Source organism: Dromiciops gliroides, chromosome 4, assembly GCF_019393635.1.
Source record: "Dromiciops gliroides isolate mDroGli1 chromosome 4, mDroGli1.pri, whole genome shotgun sequence".
NCBI lineage: Eukaryota > Metazoa > Chordata > Mammalia > Microbiotheria > Microbiotheriidae > Dromiciops > Dromiciops gliroides.
The window spans coordinates 494,032,021-494,055,795 of record NC_057864.1 but is presented as its reverse complement, the minus strand read 5'-3'; the positions used below and the strand labels follow the sequence as shown (position 1 = coordinate 494,055,795).

Below are 23,775 nucleotides of genomic sequence, written 5' to 3'. Positions count from 1 at the left end.
AGCGAAGAGACCTGGAGTCTGACAAAACAGTTCTGAAGGAGAAAGAAAACACCGATGATCTGAGGATGTTCATGAGAAATTGTGGTGCTGAGAAGAGAAATAGCATCTAATTAGGACTCATTTCTGGTCCAGAGAGACAGGAGTAAGACCAGAGAAGGAGACAGGCATCCAAAGTGAGCCAGAGGGCAAGCTCATCGAGAAAGTGATTATTCCCATAATTATAAGCCCTGCCTTCAATCGGAATTTGAGTTTCAAAGTGAAGTGACGCTACTTTTACTGCTGTGAACTTTCCATCTGTTGCCTGAGAGTATGGAAACACAAAACAAAACATCATTCCGGAACGATTGAGGACTAGGTCTCATCTACGTATCTCCCTAAATAGCTGGACAGTGTACTCTACCTAGAAAGCACTTAATGAATGAAAGAATGAATGAATGAATGAATGAATGAACAGATGGATGGATGTTGAGGGATGATTGGGAGGTCTCAGGTCAGTTTTGAGCATCCCTGGGAAAGCAAAGTAGCCCTTAATTGCCTGAGAGGAAAGTCCTTCAGGAAGACATCATGGAGCAGTGTCAGAGCTCCCGCCTCTGCTGCCCGGCCTGCTTCCATTCCACAGAACAGGATGCCCCCTCCCAGCCCAAGTTCAGGGTCTCCCGACCACGCACTTACCCTTGACTGGCATTGCTCCCTCAGCTTCTCTCCCCCTCTGATTGAAGATGAAGCATCAAACCCCTGCCAGTGCCTTCCTTGATGGAACTCAGGAACTGGATTCTCTTGGCCCTGCACACTGCTTCTGCTGCTTTCCTGGTTTCAGATCCTGAGATGCCTCCAGGGATGGCACCCCTGGTATCCTCGCCCTGCTCTTGCCTCGCCTCCTTTGTGTGTTGGTCTTCTTCCATTAGACTGTGAACGCCTGGAAGGCAGGAGCTGGGGGGCCTTTTCATTAATTGTATCCCTAGTGCTTAGCCTGGGCACACAGTAGGCACTCAATCAATGTTGATTGGTTGGATAATTTGCACCTTGTTTCTGCCTTCCTTTCTTGCTATATGCTTGACATCGGAACAAGGTTATTTAACATCTCTGGGTCATTTTGGCAGGCACTTTGCAGTGACCAGGGATACAAAGACAAAATCATCTCTCCCCTCAATGAGATTACAGTTTGGGGCAGCTAGGTGGCACAGTAAGATAAAGCACCGGCCCTGGAGTCAGGAGGACCTGGGTTCAAATAAGCCCTCAGACACTTGGACACTTACTAGCTGTGTGACCCTGGGCAAGTCACTTAACCCCCAATTGTCTCACCAAAAAAAAAAAAAAAAAAAGAGAGCTTACAATCTAGCCAATTGGGCTTCAGTTTCCTCCTCTGGAAAAAAAGGGAGGGGCAGCTAGGTGGCACAGTGGATAGAGCACCAGCCCTGGAGTCAGGGAGCACCTGAGTTCAAATCCGGACCTCAAACACGTGATACTTAATAGCTGTTGGGACCCTGGGCAAGTCACTTAACCCTCATTGCCCTGCCAAAAAAAAGAAAAGGAAAAAGCAAAAAGGGGGAAGGGGGTCTGACTAGATGTCTCCAAGATTCCTTCCATGTCTATACTTGTGATAAAATAATGGGTTTTGGCAGGCACCCAAAATTGAGACCACACCCTGGCTGGCTCTGTGAACTTATGACCTAACCCAATAAATTAACAAAAGTTCACAGAAGCACTGTTTTTGGTAAAACAATATAACACCACACCAAAAGCCAGCGGACCAAATGGGTGGCCAGGATGGGGAACTGGCTGAGCCATTCTTACTACGTGAATGAAATATGATTGCCCTGTAGGGTTTTGATGAGGGATTCTGAGGCCTTCAGGGAACAGATGAAGGCTTGGATGGAATGATGCTACCTTATTAAAGAAGGACTGAAGGAAGCCAATGTGCCCAGAGAAGCACTGATATAAACAAGGAGACCCTTGAGCTGAGGAGTGGTGAGTCACAAGGAAGGATGTAGGTCTATTCTCTGTCCATGTGTCTGTTGGCTTTTATTCACTGGGGCAGGGCGGAGAAGTGACCACAACCTCAAGGCAAAAAGCAACACAATCAGTTTAAAGTGGATGTTTCTATACTGGTTTTGGAAGCATTAAATGACTGCAGGATTCCCACAAAGTTCTCTCTCTGGCTCCTTGATTTTCCCGACCCTCGCTTGTGCTCCTGTTGCTCTTTCTTGTCCCATATCATCCCATGACCTCGTTCCTTTAGTACTGACATCACCCATCGGATCCAATTTCAGTTTCTTCCTCTGGGAGTCGGGAAATGGTTCGGGGCAAATATTTGATGAGCTTTCTTTGACCGTGGATGATGCCAGGAGTCTTCAGTCTCAAGTAGGGCTGGCAATGACATCAGCAATCTGCCCCGAAGCCCTCCACCACTATGCAGGGAATCTTATTTTTGATGGCAGTATTTATAGCCTTGGGGATTGAAAGGAGAAGCCGGTAGGAGACCAGGGACTCGGCTGACCGCAAAGACCACAGAAACCTCTCTACTTCCTACCCCTGAGATGTCCACTACTGAAAATAATAGTGCAAAAGGCCCCTTTGTCTGGGAGGCTGAGGACCTGCCTTTGAATCCCTTGCTCTGTGGCCTGAGACGAGGCCCTTCCTCTTGCTGGGCCTACTCCCTCATCTGTCAAAAGAAAATATTGACTGGAGAGTTCCTCTCAACCTGGATCTGTGATCATTCATCAAATGGTTTGCCATTTTATTCACTTCAAACAGTAACATTTTGGTGTTGGTTTAAAGTTAATCTCATTTTGGAACAAAAAGCATGACAATAAGTAAGTGAGAATGGAATGAATTCATGGGGTCCATGTTGGAAAACTAGTTGCGCCCCAGTAGATACCCAAGTGGTAGAGGCAGAGGCAGAGGCAGAGGCAGAGTCAGTGTAGCACAGTAGAGCATCAGAGAGAGCTGGCTTCAGAGCCAGGAAGACCTGGGTTCAAGTCCAGTCTCAGACACCTTCTGGCCACATAACCTTCGACAAGTCATGTCACCACTCAATGCTCCAGGTAATGTGTTCAGTTGCTAAGTGGCATGTGGTGCTGCCCTCCATGGGCCACAGAGAGTCTCTATACTAATGGCAGCATCAGTCCAGTCCTTAGCCCTAGGCACCCAAATGGTGAGAAATGGACATTTGGAGTGCTAGCCATTATCTTTTAAATAAAAAGAATAACTTCTCTGCTAATAATAAAGAGCAATCTTTACATTGTGCTTGTAAGTTTCCCAAGTACTTTATGGAGGTCATCATCTCATTCGAGCTTGAAGCCCCTCCTGTTAGTATTCCCATTTTTCACGTGTGGAATCGGGCTCAGACTTGCCTGTTCTGGCTCTGCAGCCAGTTGCCTAAAGGTGATTGAGTATTATATTCGTACATGGAAGAGGAATTTGTTAAGTCTGATTTGGTTCTAAAGCCCTGGGTCTATGTTACCTGGGGCTTCCATTACTTGTGTTTCATGGTTGACTTCTCTAGACTTAAGAGCATTAGAGAGCATGCTTTGAGAAGCTGTCAAGTCTACATCAGCCTTTCAGAAGACTGGGTCATTCACACCCCTTCAGATGCTCTGATCTGACTACAAAGCTCCTGGACCTTTAGCCTATAGGCAAGCCACAAGTGCAGGGAGGAGGGAGGAAGTTGGAGGCCGGCTCCTTGGAAATGGAGCTCCTTTGGTAATCACGAACCTGGTGTGATTCTTTTGACATGCCCCAAAGGCTATAAATATCAGGTCCATAGGCTTCTGTGAGCTCTTTCTGAGAATAAAAGCAGAACTCACCTTCAAAGTCTCTCTTCCACCTCCTTGGGCGAAACAAACAATGGGGATCTTTCCACCATAATTGGAATCTGTGAGAGAGATGAGAGATGGTCATTCTCTAGCTTCTAATGCCCTTTCCAATCTTCTCTGCCTCAGAAGCAATGCACCTTTGCAATTAGTTTAGTCTGAGTAACAGATAAGCGTATGGCATAGCGAGGTGACCCAGTGCTCCATACCAGGGCTTCTTATCCGTTTTCCACTCACCACCCCTTTTCATCCAAGAAATTTTTATGCAGCCTTGGGTATATAGGTATATAAAATAGGTATACAGAACCTTTTACTCCTGCCAAATTTTTTGTGACCCCCAGTAAAAGGTTCTGTATGTCTATTTTATATACCTATGTGCCCAGAGTTGCATAAAAACTTCTCGGACAAATAGGGGTTGTGAGTGGGAGAAGGTTAAGGAGCCCTCATATAGAGTACTGGGCTTGGAGTCAGGAAGACCTGAGTTCAAATCTAGCCTCAAACACTTACTAGCTGTCAGACTCTGAGCAAGTCATTTAATCCAGTCTGCCTCGATTCCTCATCTGTCAAATTGCTACCTCAAAACTGGATCTGAAAATATTCCCTTTTCAAAGAATTGCTCACACACGTGATCCAATCAAAATTTAAATAAAAGTTTTTTATTATTTGGCATACAGAGGTATGGCTGGGAGAAGAAGTCTAAATTTCAACTCCCTGAACAAAGGAAAGGGTGATAGTTTTATAGAGGAGAGAAGGGGGTGGGAGAGACTTAGGACTGAAAAGTTACAGCTGTTTGAGAAATGATGATGCTAGCTATTTGGGGAGTGGGATACATGAAATAGTAAATATGTCACATTCCTAATTTAAGATTATTGTTCACAATTAGGCTCATGCTATAAATTTCATGGCTACCAACTTTTTGGGTGTCTGTGACGTATCTGCTTTGTTATCTATTTGACTAACCACTACATGGTTAATTAACTACTTTGCTTTTCCAAGGAAAGAGTAATCTCTAACTGACCCCAGCAAATTGATCAACCATATTTCTCCATGGTCAGTGTCCTTCTTAGGGTCAGAGTATCCCTAACTGGACTCAGACCTACTAGACTGCCACTACAAAATGAACTGGAGAAGGAAGTGGTAAAATCATTCCAGTATCTCTGCCAAGAAAACTCCACATGGGGTCATGAAGAGTTGGATGATTTAAAATGACTCAACAACAAGTCTGTGATTTCTTCAACATAGAGAGCTCCCAGTGTGGAAATTCTCTCCAACAATGCAGACCAGCAACTCGTCTATAATTACGCACATAGATAATATTTAGTGATATATTTATGTACATGAAAGATAGTGTGATATAGTGGTCAGAGAGCTGGCCTTGGATCCAAAACATCTGGGTTCCAGTCCTGCCTCTGACATCTACTGTCTGTGTGACCCTGGACACATCATATAACCTCGCAATGTCCCAGGCAATGCTCTAGTTTCTCTAAATTTCAGAGAAGGTGCTGATGTACATGGCTAGAAGAGTTTACTTTTTGCATCACAAGAGGATGTTTGGGTTCTTGTAGATTCTATCTTGGCAGAACATGCTCTATAGCTTCCATTTTCCACCATAGAGTTTTGAAAGTGACTTGTAACATCAGGAGACATTGCAAGCTGCCAACATTTTCAGATATAGCTGTGTCATGGATGTGGCAGACACCAGGTCCCTGCTGACCATGCCAGTGTAGAAACGCGCACTCGAGAGTAACTATGGCTAGAGTCTCTTCTAGTCTTACTACTGTAGAAATATACACAAAGGGTCAGCTGGGTGGTACAATGGATAGAGCTCTGGCCCTGGAATCAGGAGGACCTGAGACCTTTCCTAGCTGTGTGACCCTAAGCAAGTCACTTCATCCTGATTGCTTCTACTGCCTCCACACTCCCCTAAAAAAATGCACACAAGAGGAGCTATGGCCAGGGTCTCTTCTAGTCTGGAGAAGCAAATCAGCCTGTCCACAAGTATTTATTAGCCTCTTAAAATGGGCCAGGGACTCTGCTAAGCTCTGGGGATACAAAGAAAGGTAAAAACCAGTCCCTGCTCTCAAGGAGTTCTCAGATTCCTGGGGGAGACGCCTCAGGAGCAACCGTGCATCCATGAGATGCAGATGGCACAGAGAGGAGGTGAGCTCAGAGGGAGGGAAGCCAGGAAGGCAGTGGTGACTTCTTGTTGCATTCTGCAGCAACAAGAAGGCATGGTCTGGGCTGGTGACTTCCTTTCCGCTGGCCAGATGCACCTGCCTCATCCTTCCAATATCTCCTGAACAGACATGAGCGTGAAAGCAGAGCTCAGGGGCTCCCTCCTGCTCAAGGCCTCCTCTTCAAATCAGTGAATGACTTTGTAAAGTCTTTGTGTGGACTTATGTCTGTGTCTTCTGGGAGAATGGAAACCTATTTCTCATGCTTTCAGCCTTTGGGTCCTTAGCACAAATCTTAAAGTGCTGTCAGAATTGCAGCTCCTCTGTTGTTTCTGGAGACAGTTGGTGGTGTGAGCACAAGACTTGGAGTCAGGAGACCTGGGCTTAACCCAGCCTTAGATAGTGCTCACCTATATGTGCCCCTGCTTCCTCGGCTATAAGATGGGGGTCATAACAGCACCTTTCCCCAAGGTTGCTCTGAAGGTCAAATGAAATCATATTAAAGTCCTTAGAACCTGACACAGAGTTGCAGTTTGGGAAATGATTCTTTCCTTCCCTTCCCTCCTTCTTCCTATCATCCTCATCGTCACCACCACCATCATCTTTACATCTTTTTTTAAAAAATCCAGGTGTTATTTCATTGGAGTAGGGAATTCCCAGTGAGGAAATCCCTCCCCTGGTGCAGATGAGTAACTGCTTGGGTCACAACTGTTTGGCCCCCCCTTCCTGGGGCTGTACAAGTTTGCCCAGGATCACACAACTAGTAAGTGCTACAGGTGAAATGTGAAGCCAGGTCTTCCTGTATGGGGAGGGAAATCTCTTTCCATTACACAATGCTGCCTCTTACGCATGGTCAGTTTTTAAGAAATCAAAATTTGTTTAATTGAATTCAGCTGAACTGAATTGAACAAAGGAGTGTGGGGTATCATCCTTCTTGGAACACTAACCTTGGATTGCACGTTCTGAAATGTATTTCTCCAGCTGATTCCGAAGCTTTGCTTCAACTGATGGGTATCCGTGGCAGCCATTATCAACCAGTAAGAGATGGGTGTGGTTGTTGTCCAAGATATACAACGGGTCTCTCTTGAAGTCATCCATGATATACTGAGCTGAGAAATGTCCCTACAAGTCACAGTGAAATTTTTCATTAAGATTTGATGAAGTGGGGCAGCTAGGTGGTGCAGTGGATAGAGCACCGGCCCTGGAGTCAGGAGTACCTGAGTTCAAATCTGGCCTCAGACACTTAGCACTTACTAGCTGTGTGACCCTGGGCAAGTCACTTAACCCCAATTGCCTCACTAAAAAAAAAAAAGAAAAAAAAAGATTTGATGAAGTGACTCCTCTGGAAGATCACACTGAGTGGCTTCATATTGAAGGATCCTCCTTTAGGTTCTGAAAAAGGCTTCCTTCCTAGGAATGGCTCCGGGTCATGCAGAAAGTAGGGTTTGGAAGCATACAAAACTGCAGAATTTGTGAAGAGCCAAGATTTCCATGAATATTGAAAAAGTTCAGTGCAAGGATAATGTATGGAAAATGTATAATAATCATGAGCCACATTTACCCAACAAAATTCAAAGAAGAGAAGCTATGCCACCTTTGGCTTTGGCACTATATCTGTAGCGTTTAGTAGACTACTTTACCCATGGTAAGTGCTTAATGAATATTTATTGGATTGAATTATAAAGTAATTATTTGTTTATCTCGTCCATATCTGTGATTTGAGAATCCCTTTTGAGAAAGTCCTTTTACTAAAGCAGATACTCAAATGTTTTGCAACTTACTGGCTTAGAGAGTTACCTGGGGAATGCATAAATATGACTTTACCAGGATCATATAGCTAGTATCTGTCAGAGGAGGGATCTGAGCACATAATCCTGACTACAAGGTTGGCCCCCTAATTATTGCATCTTCCTTTATTTGACCATATCATCAAAGAGACTAGAACAGGAGTAGACAATATGTCCAGATGGGATCAAAGAAACTGGAACCAGTAGGAGTCAATGCATACATCTTCAGATGGAGTGACATACTGAGGCTGAATAGAAAAGGAAAGATACTTACCCAAGGAGGAAAGCAGCTTCAAGGTGAGTGGTCCATGTACAATCAAAGAAGACCAGATATCAACTCAAGAGAGGACTTCCAAGCCATTAATAATGAGGAGATGTGTTACCCCTTTGCCATACATGTATCCTGCAGTGTATTTTTGGGTGAATGTGGCTCATTTTGGGGGCAGAATGTTTTGTACCGATTATTATTACCATGCGATTTGAATAAATGCCTTTCTAAAAGGTAATAAAACTATTGAGCTGATTGTTAATGGTAACTTCTCAGAATTACTCCTAGAAATCCAAGAGTAGCAGCAGTAAGCAGCCCTTTGGGACCCAAACTGTGAGGGTGAATGTATGTGTGTGCCTGTGTGTGTTCTCCAAAAGGGATGCTACCTTTATTTACATATGTACATGTTGTTTAAGTTCCTCGAGGGTAGGAAATTGTTTGTTTTTAGTCTTTGTATTTCCAGTGTCCAGGATAGTGCCTAGCACATGATTAATAGGTGTCTGTTGATTGGTTGATGACATTACTGTCAAATGCCTGGGCATGTTCCTGCATGACTTCTCAGCTTCCCTCCCCAGCCAACTCACAATGACATGAGTACCTCAGCATCACTGTGTCTGATCAGAGCATCCCGATTAGAGACCATTCCCCAAGCTGCTATGCCGATGGCTACAATGTTCTCCTCTGAATTCCGGCTGATGGTGTTGTCTCTCACCACCTCACCAATATACTTCATCAGGCCATAGTGAGTGCCTCCAGTGAGAATCCATGCCCCTGTGGACAGGTATCAAAGCAAATTCAATCGGGAAACTGGGGCACAATGATGCACAATGCAATTCACGTGCTGGTCTGACTTGGAGAAACCCTTCCCTTAGAACCATGCACAGATGTGAAGGATGGGGATGTCCTCTGTATGGCCAATCCCCATGTGATCAGACAGAAAATCCGAGGACTTTAGAGATGGCAAAGCTATCTGATTTATTGAATCAGTGGATTGGTTTATTTCATTTAGTCCAAATCTGATTTCACAGATGAGGAACTGGGCTATGGATTGACTGATTAGGAGCTAGACGTGGGGTGAAGAGGAGCCTCTCAACTGCAGAAATCTTATAGACAGGAAAAGACCATCTTTGATGGTTCCCACCTCTTGGGGCTTGCTCTAAGGCTCCTAGAGATGCCTTCAGCATCAGTGCATTATAAAGTTTCATTTTCCAAGGACAAATCTTTGACCAATATGATATGGAATGGTGATGCTGGCTCAGCTTCACATCCAGAATCATCTCATCCCAGAGTTGGAAGGACGGGAGAGACATTTGGTCCAGGGTGTTTTGGAATGAGTGCATTCTTCAAAATGCCCCCCAGGGGGCCATCCAGCCACTCTTTTAAGTCCTCCTGGGAGGGCATGAGAGAGCGTTCCACATCCATAATAGATCATTCTGCTCTCCAAACTAGTACCCCTTTAAAATCAAGCCAGATGGGGATAGCTAGGTGGCACAGTGGATAGAGCATTGGCCCTGGAGTCAGGAGGACCTGAGTTCAAATCCAGCCTCAGACACTTAACAAGTCACAACTCCAATTGCCTCACCAAAAAACCAAAAATGAAAAAAAATCAAGCCAGATGGACCTCTTTGTATTTTCCCCACATCACTTTAAGCACGGCCAAGGAATATCTTTCCCGAGCAATATACTCCTTTAGATCTTGAAGACAGCTGCCACATCTACTTGAGGCTTCTCTCCAAACTAAAACCTCAGGCCCTTCAGCATATGGGGGGAAATCATAACTCACATCCAAAGTGGGTGATGGGTTAGGAGGAGTTTTATTGTTACACCCATAAAGGTGTTTTCTTTATTACCTGAGTGCACTCTGATTGCAAGCTATTTCCAATCATTACATAAAATGAAGAAGTCAACAGGCTTGGCACTTCTGCTGACTTACAAATGGTTACAAAGTACAAGGTAACATTGTTCCATAACATTGTGATGGGGACATAGGGGTGGAGTGATTCTTGACATGATTTTACAACAACTGCTCCTTTCAGTGATTGCAGGGACACCAGGAATAATGGAGCCATGTTATGAAAGCCTTGCCAGGGGACTGGGTGGAAAGCAAATCCAACTCCAAGAGCCTGGAGGTGTCCACTCATTTTAGATGAACATGATGGTCAGTGTTCAAAATGGAGTCAATCATGTCAAGTAAGACATGACCTTCACAAAGCTTTCCTTGTGTGGCAGAAGCCTTCCATAGCTCTTGCTGCTTTCCTGTGGATTTTCTCTAGTTTTCCCACTGTCCTTTCTAAAACTTAGTCCCCAGAACTTAGAATAATACACCAGATGTGTCTTGACCAGGACAGCCTACCACCTTCTGCATCTCAGGCATCATGCCAGTGTCACTTTTAAGGCAGCCTAAAGATGCTATGCATTAGCTTTCTGCGTTTCCATCAGACACTGTTGATGCACAGGGAACTTTTGGTTTATTCAACCTTCCAGATTTTTCTCAAATGAACAGATGTCTAGGCATAGCTCCCATTCTACAGTGGAAAGAATATTGGATTGGTTGTGAGAATACTGTTGGGGTTTGAGTCCTGCCTCTATTACTCCTTATCTCATGGACTGGATGCAGGTCACTTAACTTTTCTGGGCCTCAGTTGCCTCATCTTTAAAATGGGGAGGTTGGACTAGATAACCACTAGGTTCTATGCTAATGCTATGTAATGACGATTCAACAATCATACAGTCTTAGACACAGGAAATTGATTCCCTGGACCCAAAAGCAAGACTTTGTATTTGTCCCTATTTAGTTCTATTTCATTAGATTTGGCCTAATGTTCCAGCCTGTCAAGATAGGTTTCAATGCTCATTCTATCATCTTTCCTGACTGTATAGTTTGGGAGTTTGATAAAACATGCCATATACACCTTTACCTAAGTCACTAATAGAAACACGAAACAGCACAGGGTACCCACAGATTACTGGATACTTCCCTAAAGTTGCCTTTCTACATTGTCACTGAGCCAAGAATGAATAGTGTTGGGTCCACTCATTTAACCACTTGCAAATCCACCTAACTGTAATTTTATGTATCTAACTGTCACTTCTCCATCTTTCCTACAAAAATAACAGGATAAACTTTGTCAAATGCTTTGCTAAACTCCAGGTAAACAATAGCCACAGCATTCTCTCTGTCTCTCTGTCTCTCCCCCTCTTTTGTGGGGAATTGACAGTTAAGTGACTTGCCCAGGGTCACACAGCTAGTACGTGTCAAGTGTCTGAGGCCTTATTTGAACTCAGGTCCTCCTGAATCCAGGGCCAGTGCTCTATCCACTGCACCACCTAGTTGCCCCCACAGTATTCTCTAACTTAGCAGTCTAATAACCCTATCAAGAAAAGGAATGAAGTTACTCTGGCTTGACCTGTGTCTGCAAAGTCATTCTAGCTCCTTGGGTCTACTGCTTCCTTTTGTAGATATCCAATAGCCCTCCTTTCAATAAGCTCTCCAATTTTGCTAGGAGTTGAGGCCTAGATTTTATGAACTCTGCTGTCTTCCATTTTTTGTGTAAATTGAGATGACCATTGTCTATTTTTGGCCTCCTAGTATCTCTCTTATTCTCTTTGATCTTTTCGGGGCCACAGACCATGAATAGCTCAGCAATCACACCTCAAGGATTTTGCTATTCAGCAGCAGAGTTCATTTGAACCTGGTGGCTTGAACTTACGAAAGGTACTATTCTTCTTCCTATTGGATTGGGTTAATTATTCCCTATTGGGATATTTATTGCCTTTCCTCTTCAGTCACTCATGGATGCCATGAGGCACATGGAAAACACTCTGGCCCTGCAATTCAAGGAGCGCTGGCTGTTAGCCAATCCTCCCTTCTGTGCTTGTCTTAACCATGTGCCTTTGGTCCAGTTCCTTTACCTCTGGGGGCTTCCTGTAAAATGGGAGGGTTGGACATATGGCCTCTGAGGTCCATGACAGCTGTCACTCTATGGTGCTATGGGAATTATAATGACCAAGCAGCAAAAGAATCTTTCTACCTAAGATGGCTATCTCTAGGAGGGGGAGAGAAGAAAAAAGGGAAAACAAGAATGTTGCACGATCATTTGGTTGTTTACTTGAAAAGAAAAGCAAGTTGTACATAGGACATTTGCAGTCTTATGTGCAATTAGCTTTTTAATTGTACTATGTTATAGAAAGGCTTGTTTTATTTCATAAATTCAAAAAGAAGAAACAGAATCTAGAGAAAATAATACTCAGAAGTAAAAGAGCTCAGAAAACAGAAAGAGATGTAAGCAAACCATGAATAGCCAATTTACAGTTTGAGGCACAATTCCCTCCTTGCCTCTATTCCTTGTGTATGGGGCACAATGTGCCCTGGGGGGCTGCAGAGTGTAGTGGAGAAATCACTGCCCTCAGAGCCAGGAAGTCCCAGGGTCAAGTCTCACCTCTGACACATCGTGGCTGTGTGACATCTAATTGCTTAACCTCTCAGTGTTCTAGGTGTATCTCTAAGACTATAAGTTGTAGAGAAGGTGCCGTCTGCATTCATAGAGGGAATTTCCTCACTTGGGAGTTCCTCAAACCAATGAAATGCCAGCTACAATCCCTAGTTCCAGTACATTTATGGCTGTGGTCGGTAAGTTTAGAATAAGAGTTCTTAACTTCATCTGTGTCCTGGAGGCCTTTGGAAGTCTGCTAACACCTCTGGACCCCTTTTCAGAATCATGTTTTTAAATGAATAAAATAAAATACATAGGATTGCAAAGGAAACCAATTATATTGAAATACAGTTAGAAAAATACTTAAAAAACACATAGAATTCAGGTCAAGAACCTTAGTTAAAAACAAAATCCTTGGCAATCAATTAATGATAGGCTTTCTCACCTTTGGATTGTGCTATGTAGATCAGGCGGCTGAAGATCTTGCGCATGCGTGGCTTGAGGGCAAAGTTTTTGGCTCCTCCAGTGACGGATATGACCAGGTTGGGGGTTTTCAGGTGCCAGTGCTGGGTCATCAGCTCATAGAGGATTTCTGGGTCTGTGTCGCATGATAAACGGATGTACTTTATGGAGAGGGGAAGAAGCAACAGCAGCAGCATTAATTTGCATTCTGATTCAGTCAGTCTTGGACTATATGACACTTTAAACCCTAAATCCTTGATTCTATGTGTTTATGATGCTCTAGTCATTACATATTGAGTTTGAAAATCTTGGAAATGCAGATCTGGCAGGAATGTATACAAATAACCAGTTCACTGCCTTCACATGACAAATGAAGATAGTGAGACCCAGAAAAGATACTTGGCCTCCCTGAGCTCAACCATTTAGTTAGTGGCAGAGTCAAGGCCTTTGGTCATCTCTGATCAAAATTGGTAGTTTCCTCCAAAATGATCTTGGATCTTCTCCCCTCTCTTAACAATTCTCCTTTTTTCTTCCTCATGCTTGTTTCCCTACTCCTGTTTTCTTTTTCTGCCTTCTCCCTTCTCTCTGCCCTATCTCAACTCCAAACCCTCTATAAAACCATTCAAGGAAACCTTGGCTAGGCCCACTTATGGTCTGGCTCGTTATTTCACATAGACACTTACCTTTCCTTTCTTCCCTAATGTTTCAAATTGAATGTCCCCAAAGGCATCAGTAGGAAATTCTTTGGTATGTTTCTTATAATTCCATTTCTCAATTTGATTGATCTGAGTGCCTTCTATGTGCTGGTTTTGAGCATAGCCACATTTACACATGTTGTCTCTGAGTAAAAAGATATATTGTGGGAGGAAGGAAGAAGAAAGGATTAGCCATTCATATAGACTTTGTGGGTGACACATACATATGTTATCCCATTTCCTTTAATTAACAGCAGATTCCTGCACTGAAATCTTTCTACTCTTCTGATGTCTTTGGCTCCTCAAAGGCAGTACAAGTGGATTACAACTTCTGACAGGTAGAAGATGGAAAGGTTTTGTGGATGGGGACCCTGGTGAGCTGAACATATGCCCTCTGCAAATCAACTGGGCTCTGCTTAAGGATGCTCCTAACATTTAGGTGGGCCATGGGACCCACTTTTTCAGCTCTTCTTGAAGACAAGCTTTCAAGTGATATTTTTTCCTTCCCACTCATCTTCTTACAATGACCCTTCCCTCACCACTAGTGACCATATCCTAGATGTCTTAACCCTTTCTGCTCTACAGTCCCCCACCAGGGGCTCTATTTTGCCCCTCCCCCATCCTGATTGGTGAGCCCCTCATATGGCCCAGTTTTCAAGAAGGCCACAGCCATGTCTCACTCTACTCCTATCATAACCAAGACCCTGAGGCTCTTCCCCTTCCAGATTGATTTCTTTGACTAGAACAAAGAGGCCATTCTTTGCCTCATTTTGCCTAGCCTGAATTGCTGAATCAGCATCACCTCAGACAAGATGAGACCTGGAAAAGACCAAGGCTTAAAAAGGCCCAGCTCTCCCATGCACCCATAGCCAGGCCATTAATCTTGGCCTATATCTTGCCTGCACTCTGATGACCCTGGAGGAGAGGGCGAGGCTGATGACTTTGCACAGCCCTGACTCCCTTCGATCCAATTCACTTCAAGTAATGATATCATCTCTTGATGTCACGGTCCTCTGAGAATGAAGGACAAGCCCCACCACCACTAACTATGATCAAATCACTCTTGCAATTGCTCCTGGAAAAGGTGTGCCGGTCTACTTCCCCTATGGCTTGACTCCCCATCCTTGTAGCTTTCTAAACCAAACCACTCCTCCCTGGCCACCATGTCCCTGGATATATTGTCTCCCCCTGTTAGAACATAATGTAGTCCCTAGAGAACAGGCATTGTTCACGGTGCTTGGAAAACCTTGAGATCTTAAGATACCCGCTCTCCCACTCATCCACCCATAGAATGAATGCATCAGGACAGTGAGTGCCCACAGGAGTGTTCATACAATCAGCACTCCTTGGAATATTGCATGAATACCCAGCTATCATCTTAAACAAAGAAAAATTATCCATATAATGAAAAATCTTGTCTTTATGCTATTTGAAACATTTTAAAATTGGAGGATTTAAAAATATTCATTTAGCGAGAATTTCTTTACTGATAATGTCCCACAAACTTCAAGTGAGGCACTGAGGGAGATTCAGGGGTAAGGAAGAGCTGGCCAACAAATGGCAGAATCTCAAAGTCAGAAGGGAATGTCAGAAACCACTAAGGCCAACCCAAGAATCTCCTCTCTTAACAACAGTTTATGGACTGTTTGCTTTCTCCTGTGAGGGGGAGCCCACCAACTCCTCAGGCGACCCATTCCCATCTGTCTACAAACCCTGCGTTGCATCCTTGAATCTTCTGCTCTGTCTAACAAGATTCCCACATCTCTCCCAGCTTCTAATAATTAACTTCTTGATAAGGTTGTCTTATCAGCTTGGTCTCCAATTCTTCACCACTCCCCTCTCTCAACACCTCAAGACATGACTTCTGTTCCCCACATGATCTCTACAATAGCCAGTGGCCCAATTCTTGTCCTCATCTTCCCTGATATCCTTGGGACTTGGGGTGTTTTTGCTGACCCTTTCCTGCCACAGACTCTATCCCTAGGATTTTGGGTACCACCTTCTACTGATTTTCCTCCCACCATTTTTAGAACTCCTTCGATGCAACAGATATTCATAAAGCACCTACTCGGTACAAGCTGCTTCTTTAGGCAGGCTATGGAGCGAGTCTTGGGATCATGGATTTAGGATTAGAAGGGACTTTAGTGGCCATTGAGTCCAACCTAACTCATTGAATTTGTTTAACTTTTCCTTAAATGTTTTTTCACTTTAAAAAAATCTCCCCATTGTGTTAAAAAAGAGCAACACAGCTATTGGAACAAATCCCCAAGTTGCCCATGTTGAAGAAGTGTCTGTCTTCCACCCCCTGAGTTCACCACCTCTATTTTCCAGGATGTGAATAGATACTCCATCGTGGGGCCTCTGGAATCCTGCCAAATTCCCCAGAAACTGAGCTTACGTGACTTACTGGGGGTACACAGCTAACAAGCATCGAAGGTGGAATTTGAACCCAGAGCTTGTTGACTCCAGGGCTAGCCCTCTCTTCACTAGAACCCATGGCTTCCCTCTCCTTCCCAAAGTCTTGTCCTCCATCCTTTCTTCTTCTCTTTCCACCCAGCCTGCCTTTGCAATCTCATGCAGAGAAGCCTGACAAAACTTGTATGAACTGGTGTAGATTGAAGTCGGCATACCTGGGAGAATAATATAGCCTCAGGCACTTTGCAATCTGACCTAAACTACTCTGTACTGGAAAACTGTTCTGTCCCAAGGATTCCTTGCTGCTCTGTTTTGAGCCCTTCTTTCAGACTTTCCTCCTTTCTTTCCTCTTTTCCCCAAAGGGAGGGGGCAGTCATTTGTTCCCCCTCCACTGTTTTCAAACATACTCGTTCTTACCAGCTCCTCCTCTCTCTCTCCCCAGCTCTCTAACCCCTGTATGATTTCCTGGCAGAATTCTGTGCAAATTCGCATTGTATTGGTTCTGGATGAGGCCCAAGGAGCCTTTGTGATCCACTGAAGCTGGTGGGCTATGGTGAGCTCCTTCTGAGGCTCAGAAGGTTCCAGAGCTTTCTCCTGGGTTCTGGACTGTTTGCTGACAGCTATGTAACCTTCAGATTCTGACTGTGGTTTGTTGCCCACTGTGACCTTTAGCATGTGGATAATTCTAAAATCATTCCAGGATCACAGGATTTGGGGGCTGGATGAGACAGACCTCAGTCACCCACAGGTCCAACTCTCATCCTCCCTGTAAAACCTCCAATCCAATCCACTGCAAAAGTTCTATGTGGATTGGGAAGAGGAAAGCAAAGTGAAGAGCAGGGCTTTGCCTTCAAGGAACTTACATTCTATTGGACAAGTGGTTAAGCAACTTTTGCTTGGCAAACTCTAAAGAGGAGGAGACCATGTCACCTTGGGGAAATTCTAACAGTTGAGCAACTTTTCCTTAGATTAACTCTAAATCTGCCTGTTGTATCTTCGCTCCTTGCTTCTATTTCGGCCCTCTGGGGCCAAGCTGAACAAGGCTGATCTCACAGGGATGGCATCTCTGACTTCTCTTGTAGAGAGGACTCCTTTTAGCAATGCAGCTCAGCACAAACTTTACTAGAAATCTATCGGCTTAGAGAGTTAGCTGTCTGGGGAGGTGAGGGCCTGAGTGATTTGCCCTAGCCAGAATGTTAGAAGTGGAATTGGAAGCCTGAGGCCAATCCTCTTTCTCTCTCTCCTCCATCCCCTACTGACTGAACTGAAGTTCCCTATGAAAGTGAGACGTAGTACTCACCTTAGCAAGTGCTAATGGCCCCATGAGTTCTGGAGGTTATGTCAGATAGTTCTGACGACAGCAGGAGCTCTTCTGCTCATCCCAGCTTCTCAACAAACTGTCCAAGGCTAAGTTAAGTGACAGTCAAGTTTCTCCCTCTCTTGGAGCCATGGCTTTTCTATGTCATTCTACCTTGGTGTTGTTGGAGGAAGGGGTACTTTTTGGAGGCCCTGAAGGGCAACAAGAACTTCTGTCCTGTGTTTTTTTACCACATTATTTGGGCATGAGTAGATGGGTTTCTCTCAACAAGAACTTCTAAGGGCATTTTTCAGATAGACTTGAGAAAGAGGCATTGAATGCACCACCCTTTGAAACCTTTTCAGGTGGTATGAGGTGGGTGAGGAGCCAAAGGAATAAAAAGATGCTGGGCACTGAAGCTCATCTTAGCAAAAGTGTTGCAGGTAAGAATCCTGATGTGAGTCTTTGGTGTGAGGAAGCTTGATTTCTTAGACCACGCCCACAAAAGCTGCCCTTATGCCAGAGACCAGAGGTCAGGGGCTTGCCAGAAAGAGAAGTCTCAGGGCACTTGGTATTTTCTGTTGCCACAAGAATCAGAATTACAGAATTGCTAGAATTTCAGAGTTGGAAGGGATCTCGGTGGCCAACCAGTGCAGCCTGAACACCCCAGAATCCTCACTGCAAGATATTCAATGAATGCCATCCTGCCCTAGCTGCAAGATCTTCAGGGAAGGGCAACCCAGGGCTCACCCTTTTCTACAAGAGATTTTTCAAGTGCTTGAAGGGAGCCCTCAGCATTGCTCCTGTCCCACCCCCATCTTCCAGGGGCTGAACATGGCCTTCAATAGATCCCCAAGTGTCATCCATTCTGGTTAATATTCTCCAGCTTATCAAAGGTCCGCCTTATTGAACTGGAATGCCCCTAACTATACGTAATCCTGTGACTCTGGCTGACCTAGGGCAGAAGCCAGGAGGACCATGGGTTCCCTAGAACCAACTGCTGTGCGGCTAAAGGTCACCTTAGAATGTTTACTCAGAATGAGTTTGAAATCTACCCAAATACCACAGATTTGATTATCTCAGATGAGTGGCTATCTAGCCATGCCACTCCCATCTTGTACTTAGGATGTAAGGATAGGAGACCTTTGAACCCAAGTACAAGATATTATATGTTTTTTTTTTTATTTTTGTTTTTTCAGGGCAATGAGGGTTAAGTGACTTGCCCAGGGTCACACAGCTAGTAAGTGCCAAGTGCCTGAGGCCGGATCTGAACTCAGGTCCTCCTGCCTCCAGGGCCGGTGCCCTATCCACTGCACCACCCAGCTACCCCAAAGACATTATAAGGATTCTTATTACATTTCATCCTTCCTCCCCAAAACTTGTTCTTCCTTCTGTTATACTTCACTCTAATTTCTTTTGAGGCACCCTCTCCTTCTAGTTATTCACATTTACAGACAACCCAAAGTCTTCCTAGACTCTTCTCTTTCCATACCCTCATCTGAATCCAACCCTTTCCTTTGCATTAATTCTCTCCTATGCTCAATTAATGGCCAAATCTTTTTGGTTCTCTCTTGACAACTGCTCTCACACCTTTCCCTTCTCTCCACTAAAATATCTCAGATCCTAATTCAGGATCTTATTGCCTCTTTCCCAAACCATTACAATAACCTTCTCTTTGGTCTCCCTGTATCCAATCTCTTCTCACTGTTATCCAGCCATAGAGCCCTGGTAGTTCTGGATCACTGAGAAGTGATTCTTGAAGCCCACCTTTTTTGGCCTGGTATAATGTATAGATAGAGCCACATTGGAATTGGAAAACCTGAGTTCAGATAGTGGCTCTGCTCCTTACATAAACTTCTGTATCTGTGGGCCAGTCACTGGGGTTTCAGGCTCCTCATCTGTAAAATGGGGGGGGGAGGTGTTGAATGGTGCTCATGGGATTGAATTGGACTGGATGGACTGTCAGGGTCTTCAAGTACAAACCCTCTTCCCTCGCTTACAATGGATGACTAAGAAATGGTGCGTGAATCCTTCATGGGGTTTCTTCTGCCTCCACCTTCTCTGTGAATAACCAGGTGGATGCATGTAGTTTTCAGATAAGGCACCAGGCTTAAGACCATCCAGGTATCAGGTACTTAACATGTTTGTTGAATTGAATTGAATGGATTTTTTTTTTTGCAATCAGACCCTGAACCTACTACAGAAGCAGAAGTGACTTACGTGGCCTTGGGATCTTTTGTAAAGAAGACACACTCTCTTTTCTTAAAATTTTCCTGAATAAAATTCAGCAAATCCTTAGGACAAAAAGACAGAACAAAATGTTACAAAGCGATTTTGAAACTCAAGTGGTTGAACAAGAGCTGGCTAATTACATAAGCACATTAAAAACAAGAATCATTTTTATTTTCCTCTTTCAGATGGAAAAAGCCCCAGCTCTAAAGATCAGTGAAAGAATCACAGTAACAGATGCTAAGTCTTTAGAGCTTTGTAGGATAGGAAAGGTAATATAAAATCATAATTTTCCAAGAATTATAATTCTTCTAAGAGCAGTTATTGGGTGAGAGAGAGAGAAAGAGAGAGAGAGGGAGAGAGGGAGAGAGGGAGAGAGAGAGAGACAGAGAGACAGAGAGAGAGGGAGAGAAGGAGAGAGACAGAGACAGAGAGAGAGGGAGAGACAGAGAGAGGGAGAGAGAGAGAGGGAGAGAGAGACAGAGAGAGAGGGAGAGAGACAGAGACAGAGACAGAGACAGAGAGACAGAGAGAGAGACAGAGAGAGAGGGAGAGAGAGGGAGAGAGAGACAGAGAGAGACAGAGAGACAGGGAGAGAGAGACAGAGAGAGAGGGAGAGAGAGACAGAGAGAGAGACAGAGAGAGAGACAGAGAGAGACAGAGAGAGAGGGAGAGAGAGAGAGAGATGGGGGGAAAGGGTGAGGGGAGAGGGGAGACAGAGCGCCAGCCTTGGAGGCGGGGCTCCTGAGTTAGTCCTGCCCCTGCCACTTTTGACTGTGTGATCCTGGGAAAATCCCCTGGCCCCTCAGTGCCTAAGGCAACCCTTGGAGACCTCTAGTTACCCACAGGTTGGAGATCGTGCTTATTATAGAATTCTCCATTTCAAGCTGGATGAGACTTTAGGGTCATCTTGTCCAACTGCTTCAGTTTATAGATTATGGAAGGTCCCATTAGGAGTTAGTGGCAGAGCTGGGTCTTGAACCACCACATGCAGCCTTCTTTCCGCTTCATCGGGCTATTTCTCAATCAGGATCTAGTCTGGTCAAGTCTTTTTAGGATGGATGAAACAAACTTTGGAGAAAAAGCTAGAAATCAAAGAACGGGCACAAGTCCAGTTCCTGGGAGGCATCTGTAGTGGTTCTGGGTTGGGAGTCAGAGGACCTGGGTTCAGATCCTGCTCTGCTCCTTCCTAGCTGTGTGACTGTGGGAAACTGCATTTCATTTCCCTCGTTTTTAAAACAAGGGGTGTTGGACTGCCTGTCCTCTGAGGTCCCTCCCCAACTCTAAAGGCACTGACAGCCCCCATAGCTTTACGTAGGGCTTTACAGTGTTGAAAGCACTTTGGGGAAATTTTATTTTACAGATAAGGAAACTGAGGCACAGAGAAGGCAAGCAGTGAACCTCCTGTCACACAGCTAGCAAAAGGGAGAGGGGAGACTTAAAGCTAGTGGAAAATCACCAGACTGAGGGAAAGCTCTGGCCCTGGACTGAGAAGCCTTAGGCAAGTCACTGCCCTCCTGAGCCCTGGCTTTTCACCTTTAATCAGAAATAATACTTGCATTCTCTCCCTCTCCCTCCCAGGAGGGTTGTAAGGGAAATGTTTCATCAGTCATAAAGCCCTCTCCATATGTCTTTCACAACAATTGGTGTCAAGGATGGAGCTAAGAGGTGTATGATGGATAAAGGAGCCAGGCTGGTCACGGAGAGCAAGGGGCAGCCTATGGGCTTCACTGCTGTCTGATGAATGGGAAGATGGTCTGAAGAGGCTCCCAGAAAGTAGAGCAGGACAGCAATGGGGACCTCAGGGAAGGTCCTGGAAGAGAGTCCCACAGCGTGGGCTGGCACGTACAGGCAGTCTTTTATGGGGATGGGATTGGACATTAGGGAACTCGTTTTATGAGCACAGATCAGCAGCTGTTCTTGTGAGAAATGGATATTTTCTCTTACATTTAATAACTAATTATTGTATTAGGACACAGGTTTCCCCCCTTTCTACTTCCTCATCCAGAAACCAACCAGTGTGGGACATTTCTCTTAGAGATTTATCCAGGCCAAGATCTAATCAGACAGAAAAAGAAATCCTAAATTTGGGTTAATGAATTTATTCCTGCTCCTTGTATTTGCTCAGACAAGTCCTGGAAAAATGTTGAATCTCCCTGTTATCAAAACAGTTATAGAAGTGATATGGAAATTGATGTCTCTTTGATGAGATTTGAGTGTACCCTAAGATAGCCCACCCCCTATTTGATTGACCAATCAGAGGGGAGCATCCCTAAGGAACACCTCCTCTTTGAAGGGTGTGTAAACTCTGACTCCCCCACTCCCCCATTAAGGATCTTTGGTCTAAGAGAGATGGCCAAATGACCATCCTTTTATTAATAATCTGTTGGTATTATTAATAAAATGATTAAATTACCCAGAAATGCTGTCTCTCAACTTTTTAATCATCACATTCCCTAACTTGTAGTCTTAGAGAGTGGCCAGGGACGCTGAGATGTTAAATGACTGGCCCAGGGTCTCACAGCCAGCTTAGAGCCCAGGTCTTCTGGCCATGTCCAGCCCTCTCTCTATTATCTATTATCCACATTGCTGCTTAGATAGTGAACGTAGCTGCTGTTAGAGCGGACTCTACAATGGAAGGCCAGGCTCTGAGAGGAAAAACATCCAACTCTGACAATAACAACCAAGACACTGATGCTCTCTGTGCAATGCGGTGTTTTTAAAGAAAGGGAGTTTTAGAAGTCCCTGGATGCAGCACCGTCCTCCTCTTGTTCTTGGGGACCAAAAGGAGACTCCGCTAGAGGATGATGGGAAGAGGCTGTGCCTGCCCATGGCGGGGCCGATTACTCACATTCTCAGTGTAGGACAGGTCTGTGCTTCGTGACATGCTGGAGTAGAGCGTTCGCACGCTCTCCATGGTGCCATTTCTTCGGTTTCTCATGCTATTCCCCGTAGGCCAATGCATCTGACAGAAAACAGATTTGGAAACACAGCTCAAGGAGGTGCCGTTCCCTCTAGATTACAAAGGAACTTCTGTTAGCTTTGATCAGCAAATTGTTTGGAACTTCTCGTCTCTGAGAGCAGCCTGGAACCCAGGGGATTTGTCCAGGGGTGCCCCGCCAGCATTGGTTGTGGGCAGAGCGGGGATCCAGGCCTTCCTGACCACAGGACACCCTATTGGCTCTCAGGTTTGCAGAAGAGAGGGTGTGGATCCATCCCCTAGGATGTGCCAGCATAGGCTTAGACTCTGGGGGGGGGGGCACAAAGGCTTTGGGTCATTCTGCACAGAGGTGCCTTTGACTTTGAGTCACAACCTTTAGCCCTGAAGAGAGTGGAGGTCTCCCAGATTCTGGCTCCCAGGAGTTCTCTCCTTTGTCCTTGGCTCATTCCCTCTGCCCTCACAGGATGGTCTGAAGGTACACTGTACCTGCTCCCTCCCCCACCGAGCTGGGTACCACCGTCTTACATGCCTGCTGGTGAGTTGCCTTCTCCACCTAGCCTGACACCTGTGTACCCCAGCACCGCATCACGAGGCTACAGTTCTGTCATCCCTTCGGGGACCGTTATGTTGGGAGTTACATCCCCATGTGCCTGAGCCTGTGCACAGGTGACGTCATGCTTGACTCCTTTACGGTAAGTTCTGTCATTTCTTCCTTTGCCCCATCTCCCCAGTACGCCCCCTTCTCTCCTCTGACACTGCCCTCACCCTGGTTCAGACCCTCATCGTCTCACACCTGGACTACTTCAAAGCCTAATGGGGGGGGGGGGTCTAAAGTCTCTCCACACTCCGGTCCATCCTCTATCCAGTCGCTGGAGTGATCCTTCTAACGCGCAGGTCCAGTCACGTGGGCCCTGTGTCACCTCCAGGAGCAAGTACGAACTGCTCTGTCTGGCCACGCCCCCCCCCCCAGCTTCCTTACCCTCTCCTCCCCTCCGACCTACTCTTTCCTACACTAACAGGGGTCTCCGGGCGGTTCCAGCAACAAGACTCCCCAGCTCTTGGTTCTGGGCGTTTTCTCTGCGTCTCGCCCATTCCTGGGACGCTCTCCGTCCCCTCTCTCCTTCCTGCCTTCCTTCCTATCTCCTACAACAAAGCTTTTTAAACTGTGGGTCACGGCCCCATAGGGGCTCATGTAACTGAATGTAGGGGACCCAAAAGCTCGGCAGCAGACGATTGATTTGTGCACCTCTTTTATGTGCCTG

General features: G+C 45.2%; 1 protein-coding gene across 1 annotated transcript in view; it reads right to left on the bottom strand.

Annotated features, from left to right (window-relative positions):
- The window catches only part of TRPM8 (transient receptor potential cation channel subfamily M member 8), a 70,567-nt gene extending 47,188 nt beyond the window's left edge, over positions 1 to 23,379 (bottom strand). Inside the window, 12 exon segments of the mRNA XM_044002758.1 lie at positions 2,252 to 2,265; positions 2,268 to 2,324; positions 2,327 to 2,396; positions 2,398 to 2,448; positions 3,807 to 3,874; positions 6,934 to 7,108; positions 8,640 to 8,812; positions 12,920 to 13,097; positions 13,620 to 13,776; positions 19,564 to 19,637; positions 22,424 to 22,537; positions 23,307 to 23,379. Coding sequence (XP_043858693.1) covers positions 2,252 to 2,265; positions 2,268 to 2,324; positions 2,327 to 2,396; positions 2,398 to 2,448; positions 3,807 to 3,874; positions 6,934 to 7,108; positions 8,640 to 8,812; positions 12,920 to 13,097; positions 13,620 to 13,776; positions 19,564 to 19,637; positions 22,424 to 22,537 — 1,131 coding nt within the window. The 5' untranslated portion in view covers positions 23,307 to 23,379.
- Positions 23,380 to 23,775: the final 396 nt, after the last annotated feature.